This window comes from Cuculus canorus, chromosome 7 (genome assembly GCF_017976375.1).
Source record: "Cuculus canorus isolate bCucCan1 chromosome 7, bCucCan1.pri, whole genome shotgun sequence".
In the NCBI taxonomy this organism is placed as follows: domain Eukaryota; kingdom Metazoa; phylum Chordata; class Aves; order Cuculiformes; family Cuculidae; genus Cuculus; species Cuculus canorus.
The window spans coordinates 36173430-36189983 of record NC_071407.1 but is presented as its reverse complement, the minus strand read 5'-3'; the positions used below and the strand labels follow the sequence as shown (position 1 = coordinate 36189983).

Genomic DNA, 16554 nt, shown 5'->3' with positions numbered 1-16554 from the left:
AAGAGAGGTGGGGTAGAACTGAACAAAACATGCAGGGGCTAAAAAATGCTGTTTAGGAGGAAGCTGAAATCACTTTCAAATTTCAGTCAAATTCCCCAGGTCACTCTGGCTGATTAAAAAAAAAGACAAATGGGAACATTGAGATGCTTTTGTCAGAGTTTCTTCATTTGGCAGCTCAAAAGTGCAGGAAGAGAACCAGAGCATGGAGATGGGTTGTGGTACCACTGCTTCTCTTTTCCATTCTATCTGTTTTGTGGGAAATTCTGGGGTTTCAACAGCTTGAAAGCAGAAGGAAAAGAGAGAACGCTTAATTCAAAACACAACTGCTAAAGAGGTCCACGGAAATATTTTGTTTTGGTAGCACTGACAGGGGAAGATGTGTTCTTGGGAAGTTCTCAAATGTAGAAAAGTAAAAGCTACTGACTTTAAGCCGGCCATTGCATGAGGTGGGAGGGATCCTTTTTAACTCAAGAGAAGCGAGCACATCTGGGAAACAAAACTGAACAGAAACCCAAGCCTACCCTAAGAGAAGCTGAGCCCACTGTCGTGGGCAAGGTCTCCCTGAAGACTAGAGCACCCAGTCCAGGTGGGTGTGGGATCAAGTAAATTAGCAACTTCCCTCAGCCAGACTTATAACTTTTGATCTGGGCCTTGAGTATATCATTTAATAGAAGATATTATGATGCCTGCTTACCTCTTTTATCTGGGTCAGCTTTTGCTCCTTCTGCAAGCTGCACACTTGCTTTTGGAGACGGAGGTTGTGCTCCTGCAGCTGCCCAATCTTCTCGATCAGTTGGCAAATGTGTTCCAGGTATCCCAGACCAGATCCCAGGACTTTGCTGTTACCTTGGTTCACCTGCAATGACAATGGATCATGGACCATGGAGTAACAGTAGAGCAATACTTACTAGCAGTTGGGAGCCCAACACACTCCTTACAGTCGTGTGAGCCGTGGTAAAGACACTCAGGCTTCCTCTTGCAAGGGGCTGTGCTACAGCTTTTTGCTTGTTTACAGCTCTTTTCTGGATTACTCAGCAAGACGTGCCATCAGAGGGACTCTTCTGACTGACCACAGACTGGTGCAGAGGAAAACCTTGTGACAACTTGTTTCTAGTCCCACCTCCCCTAATTTTTGTCTTTTACTGGCCACAAGACACTTATGAACAAGTATAATTCTACTTTATGGTATAGATCGATGGGGTTAGCATGGCTCATTTAGTCTGTAGCCCACAGTGCAAGTCACACTTTTGTGTACTGAGGCAGAACTTGGCTCCCACTGAAGGCATGTATCTAGAGGCTGCAGTGATATAATGCTTTGTGACCAACTTGGGGGTACATCTGTCTGCCTTTGGCCATCTGCAACCATTATGCCACAGCTGAACTCAGACACTGGTGAGTCACTGAGAGGGATTTGTGCCTGAACCAAGCTGCGAAAGTGAAAGAATACCTTTAGCAGATCCCAGCTGGGTTTTTAGCAGATCCCATGCTGCTACTTTCTCAGTCATTAAGAGGTACCTGAAGAAGGTCTGCAGGATCAAGCTTGCTGTCTGGTTATGGGAGGATATTCTGCATCACTGATCACTCCTCACCCAGAAGTCGCAGAGTCTCCCTGCTGCTTAGCCCACAGCAGTGCTAGAGACAGATAGTTGTCCTGTAGCAGAGGACAGGCAATGGTGTTTCCAGCCTCTTGCTCCACACCTCTCCGTTTCTGGCTGCAGGACTTCCCTATGCACAGCAAGTATCCTCTCCTGTGCTGTGAGCGGACTCTACCGAACGTGCTGCTAACGAATACATGCAGAGGCTCACTTCCCCCTTGGCACTGCCTGCTGATGTGCATGTGATATCAGTAAGTAAAATAAGCCTCAATCTTCACAAAGGCAGCGCTTTAAGTTTATCTTACTTCAAAAAACAAGTTTCCTCTACAAAAGCAGGAAGCTTACTCTGTCTCCTTTCCCACAACAATCTACATTTTTGGGGAAATGCCAGCCTTGGGACTCTTCCTGTCTTTTCATTATGTCAGAAAGCTCATGGTGTGTTCAAAAATAATCAACATTAGGATTTACTTATTTTTAAACAAATGATGATACAATGTTATTTATAAACAGGTATTATTATGTCCAGATGCTTTTGTGTCTGAGGTTGCGACAGAGGTCACGTGAAATCATAGGGAAAACTGTGATGACTTTAAGCCACTGGTCATTCACATCCATGATTTTTATTTTCCTCTCAGGCACAGCCTGCAGAAGTTGTAGCAAGACAAAGGTTACTCAGCCACAAAAACTGAGTCCTTAGTGTGTCTACAGCGGGAGCAAGTGCAGTCTCAGGACCCAGAAGGAGAACAAAGCCTACATGGTGTCTGCTGGGAAAAGCTTGAATCAAAAGCACCATAACCGACATATCTGAAAGCTGCTAGGGATTTAGGGGTGCCCAGCTTCAGAAGCATAATTTGCAGAAACACCAGAGTATCAGCTTCTGAAAATCTGGCAGCTTTGCGCTGTCCTAAAATGAGCAGTCATTTTTTATGCTATCCCAAAACAGGTAGTCAGAAGCTCCTCATTATCCTTGAAAGTGTAAGCTTTCTGCCACTCTGTAACCAGTTTTAGCACCTTTAACAACTCCCCTTCCTGCCAGTTCACTATTGCAGTGACTGATGGCATGTCTGTATTGTCCTAAGGAGACAGCAAGCCAAACCCACCCCATTATGGCTACTATATCAGACTACAAGGGACAGAAGAGCTCTTGGAAAAGAGAATGAATTAGGACATTTGACTAGAAACTCAGTATTGGAGAGAAAGTATGAAGCATTTCGCTGTCACCTCTTTCAGCTTCAGACACTCTTTTTGTTCCATATTTGTCCTGTGCTTAATATTCTAAGGTCCTGATTCATGTTCAAAGCTGCTGCGTTTAAAAGACAAAACAGGCAGGAGGAGGAGAAGAGAAGGTGGCCCCAATTTCCAGTACTTTGAGTCTGGGGCTGAAGGCACTTGAAAGCAAAGGTGCGTTTGGGCAGGCATGGAGAAAAATCTGTCTTTTAGCAAATGTTAGAAAGAACTTTCAACTCTTGAGAATAAATACAGGTCCTCAGAAAAAGAGAGTAAAAAGGTGTAAAGCAGTTGCTCCAGGTCTTGGGCAAGGTAGATGTTGGATGTGAAGACCTTACTCTTCCTTTTCCAGCCCTCTGAATGGCTGACAAAGGCAGGCAGTGTGCTGGGTAATTTTTTTTCCCTCAGTTTTCACTATGAAACCTTTCAACCAGCTTAATCAAAATCTCCTACTTGACACTGAAGTACAAGTCACGCTCGTAGAGGACCTGAACCAGATTGAAGATCGGACTCAGCATGGTGGAGGCCCTCAATTCACAGTCATCCTTCAGAGGCTGCGCAGGGCAAGCAGTTTGGGCTACTTACTAGGAAATGAATTTACATTTTATTGAAGTGATCCCAGCAATAGCAAATGAGTCAAAGGCATATCAAGCAGAACATCCCTGCCGGGCCACCTCTGTGGTCAGCATACAAGAATGAAAGCTCTTAAGGCAGATGCTTCGCTTAACTTGCCCTGCCACGAGGCCCGCTAGCTTCAGGATTGCTCAGGTATGGCTGGCTCTGTGACAATCTCGTCTAAGTATTTTGCTCTCAGCAACTGTGAGAGAGTTTTACGCTAGCAGTGGAGGGTGAGCAACCAGAGGCAAACTGCAAACACTTTCCAGGATAAGTCTCTTCCACTCTCTGCCCTCCCTGTTGAAGCTTCCCGAAACATTCATCTAATGGGATTGAAATTTTTCCCATTCCCCACAAGGAGACCGTCAAGTAGCATTGCAACAAAAGCTACGTGCACATTTTTCAGCTAATGAAACCTATGAAGGAGGTAAAACATCTCACCTACTTTTTTGAAAGTGAAGATGCAGAGGATCAGACAGACACAGTTTATGAATCAGATGGTTAAAGTTGTTCTGGGAAAGTAACAGCACAATGTCTAAATAGGTGCCAGATTTTGTGTTCACATACATCAGACGTAACCAGATCCTCAGCTGGAAGAAAAGGCTTTCAAGGCTCTCACGTATACTATGCTGTGTTATTCCCACTATCGTTTTGACCCTATGGAGTTCAAGTGCACTACACTGATGGTACACCTGTCTAACTAACAAGAGATCCCTGCCCTTGTGTGTGCTCACCTGACTGAGTTTTGGGGACAGCATTGCACTACATGTAGCCCTGCTCAGCTGGCGATAAACCATTGTAGTTGTTCTAGCCCACAGATTTTTTAAGAAGCCTAAAAATGCAGGATCAACATCTGCACTGGGAACTGCAGCTTATATAGAGCCCTCCAGTTACTATTTTGACTGGTGTAAAACCACATTTTTCCTCTGAAGTCTCCAGAGTCACAGAACCCGCAGCTCTTCTTCAATCAGGCTCATTGGAAAACAATCCTAGGCTTGACCTGGCAGCAGCAGTCGTGGCTGGCAGGAAGGACGAGACTGCAACTAAAGCTCTCCATTCAGATGGAAGCTCACTGATAATTCTTGCAGTGACTTTATTTGATGGAGAGGGACAGATTTAGACTGGACATAAGGAGGAAATTCTTCACAATGAGGGCGGTGAGGCCCTGGCCCAGGTTGCCCAGGGAAGCTGTGGCTGCCCCATCCCTGGAGGTGTTCCAGGCCAGGTTGGATGGGCCTTGGGCACCTGAGCCAGTGGGAGGTGTCCCTGCCAATGGCAGGGGGGTTGGAATTAGATGATCATTAAGATCCCTTTCAACTCACACCACTCTATGATTCTATGACTTAGGTTTCCGTACTTCTTGTGGTGCTCTCCACTTTCTCTTGCAGACAGTTTTGAGTTATACCGTGCTCCGGTCTCCCACAAATCCCTCACTACTCACTCCTGCTGCATCAGCATGGCCAGTACAGAGGCCTTATGGTCACTGCGCCAAGAGCCAAGGAATGCGATTACAAACCTCCCATCACGGGCTAGGAGCAACTGACTGGTGACACCACAGGCTCAGCTGGAAGCATTTGTCACTGGAAGCCGACAGCACCAAAATGCTTGTGAATAACAGGAAAGACAGGGATGTGCTGTGTATTTCTGACAGCTCCACCCTGCTGTCCAGGAGGGGCTGCGCTTACTGATAGTTCCTGGTTTCCTCCGAATAGCACGCACACGCCATGTGGCTGACCATCACCCATCACCCTATCCTCCCCCTGAACTGTACCTCTCTGCAGAGAAATATTTTGACTGCTTTGGCACAGGCTAATTAGTACTGTGTGAATAACATTTTGGTTTTTTTTCATTTAACGATGACAATGCTCCCACCCTCTCTCTCCTTCTAGGGATATAGGCTGATTTTAAATGTAAACTTTATGGAGCATGAGGAAGTGTTTGCAAAGCAAAAGCATCAAAAGCTATGTATCTTCAAACTGACCCCAAACATTTAATTTAGCTTAAAAGGAAATGGTTTTATTTAGGCTTCAAAGTTATTTCACTTGTTGTTTGACAGCTTCCACTTTCTTTCATCTTTCTAAATGTAGGCGAAGTTCAAAATAACGACAGTTCAAAACAAAAGATCAGAAACTTTTGTTTAAGAAGTGTCAGACTGAAATGATTTGATGTACATTTTCAGCCAAAGCCATTCACCAAATGAATCCAAATGGTCAAAATATTTGCTCATTTCCAGTCTCTCTTTTTCAGTGTTTTCCTTCCTGTTCTCTTGGAAGTGGCCTCAGCAGTGAGGGTGGCCGGGAGGGCATCAATGGACATCCTTATCCAGACTGAATCCTTGCTCGGCTATGGTGGGAACACAAAACCACTCTCCTATTGCTTGAAAGTTGTATTCCCAAATACAGCAACAGACCTGAGGAAGTTGCTGTGACACAAATAATGCTTTCACCTGGCACTAAATATAAGACAGTGCAAGACCTCTCGCATCTCCATCAACAAGAACTTAATGCAGCAAGAACTGATCGAATGGAACAATTTGGTTTGCCATGTCTTTTGCCAAGCAGAGCCGGAACACCCTGTCCTGGCCTGCTGTTTTTCAGACAACACTGACTGTATTTCTAGGGATATCCGAGTCCCTGAGACAACATCAGGCCAGACAAGAGATTGGGTCCTAAGCACCGTGTTGTATCTTGGACAGGTTACACACAAATGTGAAAACCACAGAGTAAACCTGGAGCAGAGCCTCAGCTGGGGGGAACCAAGATGCATCCATCCGCTGTACGGGCAGATGACCACCTGGACATCATTTCTGAGTGGATCTCATTCTGTTCCGCCTCTGTTTTATGACAGTGAGGACAGGTCAAGCTTGTGCAGGTTTGGCAAGGGCAGGAGGCTCTGCAGCTGCAGGAGGCTGTCCGTGTGCTCTGGGGCACACAGCAGGTACAGGGCTGTGCAGTAGCCATGGGCATTCCGTGCCTCTGTCAGCTTGGGTGCTACCTGGCATCCCAGCAGTCTGAAGAGCTGGTTCTTGAGATACAGCAGCCTGGAGGTGTTCTGTGAAAAGGGGTAAACTTCCCCAGCATCTAGGTCACAGCTGTATTTATACAGCTTGAAAAACAAACAAAGAAAAGTGCTCTGGGGCACAGAGCTTTAACACTCAGCCAGTGAGGATATTAAAAAAGAGGAGAGATAAGCCACCAAGAGCTTCATTTCCTCTTCAGCTTCCTTCTAATTTATTCTCTTGTTTATTTAAATGCTCTGCTTTGGGAAACGGAGGCTTCATTTCGCAAGGGATTTAAAGTAATTTCTTTGGCAGCCAGAACTGTCAGACAAGACCCAGCTGCCTGCAAAGCCTCTGGAGTGCAACAAAGAATTTAGGTAACTTTTCACAAAAAGGTCTCCTTGCATTCAAAGCCTCCTGCTCTGGTCCTTTCTTGAACTCCCTGACAAAAGGCCACGTCTATGCCCGTTTTGGGAATTGTGCAAAATAGACATCCGTCTCTGCCATATGTGAGACAGTTCCTGGGAGGAAGAGGTTACTCCATTGAATTGTGTGTTGTTTGTGCTGCCTCGATATGCAACGTTAACAGAGATGAGCTGGGTTTGGCACGCTGGAGAGGAGGGCCATCACCTGATGATTCAGGACCCATGCAGAAAGGTCATGGTGAAATTATATGCACAGCACACAGCTCTAGTGACTTGGCTTCCTCATACACATCTCCCATTCCAATTGCCGCAATGAACATCCTAAAAAGAAATCCCTGTTACGCTCTGTTTGGTATTTTTGGTGTGTCTGTGGCCCTCTTCACCTAGCCTGCCCCCTGCTCTCCTTTGTCCGTGGGGCTTTTTGGTCTGTCCATCAAGAATCAGCTTCCCAGTTAGATCTTTCCATTCATGGAAGACACAGCAGCGGGCAGGTAAGGTGCATGGGGCTCCAGGCAAAGCACTGGGGTGGGCAGTTACTGGCGTCTGCTATAGGAGAAGGTGCACAGAAGGGCTTTTTATTCTCCCGTTAGTCGCACGGTGTAGCCAGCAAGGGGAAAAGAGGATAAGCTGCTCAAAATACTATGTCTTTGCAATTTGGTTAGTCTCAGAACACAGGAGTTTCCACCACAGCTGTGCTGAAGGGTTCAAATGGGATCTCCACCTCCGGCTCAGCAAAGATTTAAATTGTGCCTTAGTTCCTTACTCACTCATTATTCAAGAGAGCATAGGACAGGCCTGGACAGGATCAAGGTACCCCTTAGACAACTTCTTTCCAAACTTCAGTAGTCTGACAGCAGTCTAGCTGCTCCCAGAAATAGGAATAACCTGACCTTGAAACTACGTTCTGATCCCCATCCTATGTATAAGATATATATAACTAACTTCATAATCTTCATTTTAAGACTAGAATCAAATCAATCGATTAATCTAGAGCTTTTTGAAACATCAGCTCTCCATGAGCCCTTAGTCATTCTTCCAGACCCAAGGTATGTAAACCACTTCAAAATTTCACTGTTATGAAAAGAGGTCTTAAAAATCAACTGTCAATATTTGCTGCTTACATGGTTTCAGGGGAGATTTTCTAGCCACTCAGATGTGTCCTAGTTTGTGGCAGATGATAGGACTTGAACCCTGACTGAGGTATTTGGACAGGCCCAGCCGCAAGATTCAGTTTAGCTGTTTCTTACCTCACTTAGTCTACAGCATTCGTCCATGTATTCATCCAGACTGTCGCTTGTGGGGTACTTCTTCAGCTCATGTCCATGGATCTGAAGGTCTTGCACGCTGCCAAAGTTCTCTGGGAAATTGTCAGCAATCGTCTTTGGCTCATCTATGGAAGCTGGGGTGGGAAGAGTGCCTTCCCTAGAAAGGTCTGTCTCTGGAGTAGGCTCCTTTTCCAGAGATTGCCTTTCAGTTTGGTCAAAATGTTCATCAGGACTTTCTTCCTGAGGGACATTGAAGTCTTCAAGGGAAGCTGTAGAACACTGCACAGCATCAGTCTCCTGGCTATAGCATTCACCTTGCTTTTCACCGTCTGGATCTCGGTGGCTGACTTTTCTGGCTCGCTCTTTACATGTTCTCATTATCAGATGGTCAATTTCTGGAGAAGAAGAGGTGCTAAGCACACCTGAGTCACAAAATGAGTCTCTGCTGTGAAGCACAAAGCTCTTCTCTGAACCGGTTGGTGTTGATGGAGAATTAGCCCCGCTTGGCAATTCAACCCCTGAATCCTCAGATTCAAATTTGGAGAACCTGTGAAGTCGGCACTTGGACTCAAAGCTGCTGAGGTCAGGCAGTGTGGCTACATAGTCTGTGCTTGCTGGGGCATCTGCCTGTGCAGCCGCTGCATTTGGATTTTCCTGGGAGTCTGGTGGGAGGCTGGCACCTGGGAGATGGCACTCTTCTGTGCAGGCTCTGTCAACAGGAGCCTCGGGGATTAACCCTGGGTTTTGAATTCCTTCACTGCTCAATATCTTCATGTGTGTTAGCACGACTTCGTCCTCTTCAGGTGGGCTCTTCTTACCTGCTTAAAAGAAAAAAAGTAGAAGGTCACAAGAGGTTAAAAAACTCAGCATACAGTGCATCTCCTAAGGGATTTGAAATGTAAAACTGCCTATTGTAAGATGGTAGAGGCAAGTTTCTTCTTGAGCTACATGGAGCTTTCTGGTAGGCTTTACTACAACAGAAATGTTGTATCTCATAGCCCCGGAGTCCTTCAGAAGGAGACATAAATGCACAGAGTTCCAATATAGTAAATGGGTGGCAAACAACACATGTCACCAGATAACTTTTTCATGATTACCTGTGCACAGGCACAGAGAAGTACCTTTTTTTTCAGCATGACAGACATTAATTTAAGGCTAAAATATTTCCTCTCATTAAATATATTCTGAACTAGCAGGAAAAATAGATAAAATTAAATCTTTTTGCAGGCTTAAATGAATTTTGGGTTGTAACGAGTAACTAGCAATCTGTTTGATATTCTCTGCACACATACAGGTGATGAAAAGCAAGTACTGATAGGCAAAGTAAACAAGACACAGCAGATCTTTTTCACTCCCTGTATGGTTTTAGATATGAAGTAATTTCTTTAAATGAACTCAGGCTCTTCGTGAAGAGAAGGGGTACAGTCGCAGCTTTATTCATGAGCTGTTTTTTTTTTGCACACGGACAAAGGAGACTTGTTTTCACAACACAATTATTTCACACAGTAATGTGTTAGAATTGTCTCTGGATGACAAGTTGATCTATGTGAGTTGTAGATCTGCCCCCAGGTCTTATTACTGTTTTTCTGAATCTAATATTTCACAGTGCTGACTTCTGGTTCACACTTATATATGAGAGCCAGTAAAAAGCTCTGCATCCACCCTTTAAGAGACTGAAAATCTCAGCTCCAAATCCATCTATTTATGGCCTTGAGACCAGGAATTGTTGCAGTACAAAACTTCAGTTTCTCTGTTATCTTTTCCTTTACTACTACATGACCCAGAGCACCTCAGAGGGCGACAATGCCAACATTTTTCAGGATATCTTACTTCCTGCTTTATTTCCTTTCATTCTGCTTTCCTACTTCCTTCCTTTTTGCCTAATGTCAAACCAGCAGCTTCTTCACAAACTCACATTACTATTCCTAAGTAGGCAGGAAAGCCTGCGACCTTCCTAGAACCTCCAGCCAGTGATAAATAATTCTGCCTGATGGGCTTTTTTATGGCACTTGGGCACAACAGTGCTTATTACCACTTATAGAAGATCTTGTTTGTCGTATACAGAATCGCACCCACCTCCCTCAGTAGGATTCACAGGCATCTCTCCACTGTGAAGAGTCACATTTGGGAAAGTCAGTGCCAGATTGTCAGCAACGCAATATCATTGCTGTTGCTGTTTTGTGGAACAAGAGAAAGACATTGCCCATGGAAATGCAGCAGTAAAGCTCAACAGGAGCTGCCTGGGCTGGGCTGGCAGTGGTGGACCCTGAACTGAGGAAAAGGAACAGGCAGCCCGGTTTGCAGCTTCATGGACAGCAAACTGTAAGAGGGAGCTCGATGCATGGTCTTGGAAGGAGGAGGTGGAGCTGAGTCCTTACTGATTTGGGGTGAAGAGGATCTAGCTGCTCAGCTGCAAACATTGAGAGGCAAATTACTGTATCAGCATGAAAAATAGAAGGCTATCGGGCTCTTCTGATGGCTTCTCAACCCCAGATGGCACACCAAAATCTCTGAGAGTCAGAAGGAGAGCAGGTGCCGAGCATCACTTAATTTTAAGAACAAATCATACAGCTGCCACTCTTAACCAGGAATTGCTATATGCAATGGTAGTCCCTTCCCACAGACTCTGATTGCTTTAAGTTATTAATCATGCCTTGCTTTCATTTGATTGTAGATTCTTCCATTGTCTTTCAATCTGCCCCTTTTTTTCTTGCTTAACTGGTTTCACCCTGTCCTACACAAATATTTCTTTGTCTGAAATCAGGAAGCGGCATATTAAAATGAGGTCTTGATGCTTACAGAACGAGATGTCAGACACTCTAATTCATATCTTTTATGACAAAAGCTACAATGTAAACTATAAAGTTTCCTTGGGGTAAAAAAATAAAACATAAGGAAAAGAAATCTATGACTCCTTGCATGAGGCAGGTCCTCTCAATGCCAGCAACTCCAGTGCTGAGAAAGTTCTGTGCTTTGCACAACACAGCCCTTTGCTCTGCCCATCCTGTGGCTACTCACAACATTAAATCGTTTCACGACAACTGCTTGTTCTAGGCTGCAAACCATTGATCTCAGCACTGTGCCGGTAACCACAGTGTTTGAACATTTCTGGTTTACTCTCCCAACACCTTACCGTGATGCTAAACGCTATCGCCCCTCCTACCATGAGTTCAGAACCACAGGAATTTGCAACACACTTGGGCACCGCATCCTCATTCATTCAATGATACTTTCCTATTGCCAATGAGGTCATCGATGCTACTGAGATCTCCCACAATTAAGGCAGTAACCTGAAACTAGTTTTTCTTGCTGTACTTAATTGAGGTAATATTCTCTTCTTCCTCTCTGATAACTGGAATCTAAGCCATGAGTCTACCTAGAAGCTGATTATTTCTGATACAGATAATGAAAGAATCATAAAGTCATAAGGCTGGAAAAGACCTTAGAGAGCATCAACTCCAACCGTACCTGTCCACTACTAAATCATGTCCCCAAGCACCTCATCTACCCACCATTTAAACACCTCCAGGGATGGGGACTCAATCACCTCACTGGGCAGCCTGGTCCAATGCTTGAAAACCCTTTCTCTGAAGAAATTTCTCCTAATGTCCAATCTAAACTTCCCCTGATGCAGCTTAAGGCCATTCCCTCTTGTTCTATCACCTATCACTGATAGGTGGGAGAAGAGACCAACACCTACCTCTCCACAACCTCCTTTTAGATAGCTGTAGAGAGCGATAAGGTCTCCCCTCAGTCTTCTCTTCTCCGGATTAAACAACCCCAGTTCCCTCAGCCGCTCCTCATAAGATTTGTTCTCCAGCCCCCTCACCAGATTCGTTGCTCTTCTCTGGACACACTCCAGGACCTCAATGTCTTTCTTGTAGTGAGGGGCCCAAAACCAAACACAGGATTCCAGGTGCAGCCTCATCAGTACTGAGTACCTGGGCAGAATCACTTCCCTGCTTCTGCTGGCCACACCATTTCTGATACAAGCCAAGATGCTATTGGCTGTGGGCTTTTTGGCCACCTGATCACACTGTTGGCTCATGATGAAGTATACAAAAATGTTGAGCTTTTTCAAGCACATTGCCAACAAACTCCAGAATGCTTCAATTAAAGGTCTACTCTGCAATCATAAAAAAAAATAAAAAAAAAAATCCAAATGATCCAGACCCTCAGCTGCTGTAAATGAGCTCTTTACCAGGGCCCTTGCAGAATCCTGTCAGCTAATTCTGGCTGAGTGAGGACTGGGCCTGTTAAGTGCTTTGTACAACAATACCAGGGGCTCAGAGCAAAGTTGCCTGGTGCTGGAGGGAGTGTGCTGCTGGAGTACAGTTACAATGCTGTATGGATGCTTCTGAAAGGAGGTGTGAAGAACTTCATACGCCTGGACTGCGGCATTAAGGTTGGCAAGACGTATTTACTTGTACTGGAGGCCAGCCAGCTTTGGCACTGCTTCTCCTGGGAAATCAGCCAAGTTTGGGGATATTTTTGGTATTGTTTTTTGTTTCCCTTCCCCTGGATTGGTTTTCTACATCCCTTCTAGGGCAACGTCAAGGTACTGAAAGATGCTGCTTTCAGACAGCTGGCTGGGACACTGGGCAGCAGGGGAGGGAGTAGAATTGTGTATGCATGCTTAGGAATTAATATAGCTTCCTGCAGCATCTTTGGCAATGTGTGCCTAGGCCGAACGTTACCTCGGGTTAACTTGTGCTACTTGCTTAGTGGTCTGCTCGGGGGGTTTTATGGCTCTGTAATCATACCAGAGAGAAATGGTTCCCTGGGCTGCAGTGTAAGCCTGTAACTGATGGTGACTGATTATGTGTAACCTCGGGCAAGTTGCTGGACTTCTTGAGCCTGTACAGCTGGAAAGCAAGACTGCTTCCCATCCCATAGTGAGGTGGCAACAGTGACCTACCTATTATCTGAAGGTAATTAGTAGGGAGTGAAAGAAATTCTCATGTTCTATCTAACTTTCCAGAACTTTGCTTCTTTTCCAAGTTATTTTCTAGGATACTTCTCTGCCATCCATTAGCAAAGCCTAGCAGAGAAACTTAAATCCTTCAAAGGTGAATACCCTCCCATCAGCTCGTGTCCCAAGCCTTTCCTTTCCTTGGACCAAATGTACCTTTCCTATTGCACAATAACTATCGGCTGCCAGGGCACAGCCTAGTACATTAAGGCAGAGATTTCTGACCTGAAGAAGAAAGGTGCATACCTAAACACGAAATTGCTTTCAAACAATTTATTTATCCCTGGGAAGTTGCATGCAAGAGACGCACTCAAACAACTGCCCAGGCAAAACTGTCAGGCATTCCCAGTCCTGCCCAGGTGCGATTCTTGCAAAAGCTCCCACCTTTCTAGTAAACCAAGTCAAATCCCCGTGTTCCAAAGCATTGAAATCCAGATCCTGTTTTTTCTTTCTTGCATCTATGCCTGTGGCTCACAGCCATGTTTCACTGGCAATTTCCTCAATATAAGCTCTGCTACATCCCTAAGAGGGATCCTTGACTTCTGATGGACTGACTTAAGTACCATACCACATGGTATTTTGATGCATCTGGCTAAAGGAAGTACTGGTGGTGGGAAGAGGGCAGGATGGCAGTGGGATGCGTGCTGCTAGCAGAGCTACACCATGCAGTGCTGCTCTGTGCTGCTCTCTCCTCCCTTCTGATCTGTGTTCCCCTGCCTCCTCAAAATGCTCACCTTGATTTGTAGGCTGCTTGGGAGGGGGAGAATCTCTGTTAAACACTTGCACAATAACTGGCACACCTGGAGCCAAACCTTTGCTTGCCTCCAGCTGCCATTGTGTTACAAAGGATAGCACCATTAGGGCCATGGCAGCCCTCTGCTTGTCCCCAGAGCCGCTACGAGGTTCATGTGCACAGCCCACCCATCCATGGCGAGTGGTGCTGGCAGGGTTATGCAGTGTGGCGATCCCAGGAAGAGGCACAAGGTGAGCAGTCCAGAGATGCTCAGACTGCCTACGTCTCTCCCCACTCCTGTCTATCACAAGAAACGCAACGCTCTGTAGATTTGAGTCCCAAAGACCAGCACTTTCCAACCGTAATGTGGCACAAGAACAAATTGCCAGAAACATAGGGCATCATCTGTGACTTGCGTCACGGGAGTAGCAGGGATTTTGCCCAGCTGCCCTGCAAAGGAAGACCAAACCTAAACCCCACTATTCCTACCAGTCTGCTTAGCTCCAAGCACAGGATCAAAATACATGTGCAAAGCCCCGGATAAGGTTTTTCAGCACCCCACAGAGGATTTGCACAGTGTGCCTAGTAATTTCTCTCTAGCTGCAGCTGTGCTGAGGACCAAACCCTGTGCCTTGCAAGCACAGGTCCTTTGACAGCGCTGTGGACCTCAAGTAATCGACTAAGAGATGATCATCAGCTTCTGAAGAATCATTAGGCAGCAGTGACTAGCGAGCTTAAGTCAAACTCAACTCCTAGAAATGAAAGGCTGCCTCTCCCATTTAGTTTTTGCATTCACTCGTTTTCCTTTCTTCCTTTACAAAGAAGTTTCTCTTTAGACCTGATGCCGTGACACGTTCTCTAACGCTGTTGGCAGTACAGCTCAGGTGGCATTTCCCTTCCACTGTGAAGAGGGGATTTTTTTTTTTTATCTCACTAATGATGAGGTCTCAGTTTCCCACAATTTAAGAGAAAAGGGGTCACTTCCTTTCTGAAACAATAGGCATTTTTTGCTGCTGACTCTTCCCCCATATGTGCTGTGGGGTGGGTGTGGAAGTTGGGCTGTGCTGGCACTGCCTCCCCAGCACCAGCCCACCAGCTGGTCCCCACGCAGACCACAAAGGAGCGGTGTTACCTCCCCAGCTGGGCAATGGCTGTCTCTTGCAGAGCTGTGCGGACACAGGGAATCGTTGTGTGGGCAGGACTCTGATACTTAGAAGAACTGGATTACTCTTATGCTGGCAAAAAATCCCAACACTACCCTACAACCAACCAACCTCCACACAAAAAAAACCCCAAACCCACCAGCAACCACTACCAATTGATCCTTTGGGAGGGAAATCTATCGCTGCTGAGCTTTGTCATGGACTTCCATGGGGCAAGGATCTCCCCACTTCTTGGTGCTGTGGAAAACTTGATCCTGGTCCTAGCAATGGCAAGGGTGCTGCTTGGCACCAGGTTTCTGCAGACAATGTGCCTTTCAAACCAAGCCAGTCTGTGAGCATGCTGCTGTATCCCGGGCTGCCCAACCTGAGCAAGAGCTTCTCCTAAACAGTAGAACAATCATGAGCCTCAGAATTTCTAAGAGGAGCTTATGGAAAGGTATTGTTTTCAGTGCACCAGCTACAACCTCTGTCTCCAATGACAGAAACTTGTGAAGGTATGAAAATCACTGCTCTAGAAATACGGGAGGTGGGATGTCACTGGAATTGTGACTGAAAATTCCTGTTTGCAGAGGGACATGCTCCCACGTGGCAACTGAATATTTTGTGATACAATCCTCAAAATTTGAATTTATGCAACTGGGGAACTTATGCATGTGGATTTCATGAGAATATATATAATTTGATTTGCTCGACATATTGAATGCAAAGCAATAATTATGACAAACCTGAAATCTCAGACAGTCCTGGAACAAAAAGCACAAATTTCTTGGATCATTTGGCTCCGAGGTGCTCTCCAGTCTCACTGTTAGTTAAGTGTGAAATTCCTCCGGATGATGGTTTGGTAACATAATGTGAAGATAAATATTATAGAATCCCCCATAGCTGCAGGTGGTAATGATAAATCCATATAAAACAGATGCTGAGGGAAAGATAACAGGGTTCAAGGTCTATGACTGAAGAGGGATTCATTGCTTTAATACATCTGTTTTAGAAGAGGAGGAGATAATTATAGCTCTTTTCAGGCATTTCAACAAGAATGAGAGGGAGATTGATTGTTTACTGATGGATACAGTTGGGTGAACTAAAGAGGAAATGGATGTCCAAGTAGAGAGGCCACTTGACACTTTTATGGCTCGCTTCTATTCATTCCAAGTGACCTGCGAAGCTTTTGAAATGGAGGGACAGGTCTGATAGATTAGTGACCTCCAGAGCACAGCCGGTTCATCAGAGTTACTTGTGTAGGCTGGCAGTCATCAGTTTTTGGACCAACACCTGACCTTGCACGTAGCACCAGCGCATTGTGCCTCCCCAATGTGTTACTGCATTCAGCCAGAAACTTATTTCTCTGGATATTTAGCCCAGTGGGAAAACCAGGTCAAGCCTAATTTCAGTGCACAAGGATCTGTGTTAAGTCCTTCCTACTCTGCAATTTAACACTCCCCGGCAAGGCTCAGCTCCTAGAGTCACCTATGGTGCTTAGTTGTGAGATTTTGTTGGGGAGATGATGTCTCTCGCTAAAGACCTGCAAATCCTTCTCCTTGGAAAAACTGGTGTGCTTCTC

The 16554-nt window shown here is 45.5% G+C and overlaps 1 protein-coding gene across 4 annotated transcripts in view; it reads right to left on the bottom strand.

Annotated features, from left to right (window-relative positions):
* The window catches only part of LOC104060060 (uncharacterized), a 33364-nt gene that overhangs the window by 13883 nt on the left and 2927 nt on the right, over window positions 1–16554 (bottom strand). For 2 of the 4 annotated variants that reach the window (XM_054071241.1, XM_054071243.1), the window contains exons 2-3: window positions 8108–8946; window positions 695–856 (exon numbers count right to left, since the gene is read on the bottom strand). In XM_054071241.1, the coding sequence (XP_053927216.1) occupies window positions 695–856; window positions 8108–8946 (1001 nt within the window). The remainder of the gene's footprint in view (window positions 1–694; window positions 857–8107; window positions 8947–16554) is intronic. The other 2 variants (XM_054071242.1, XM_054071244.1) reach the window with 1 other exon arrangement.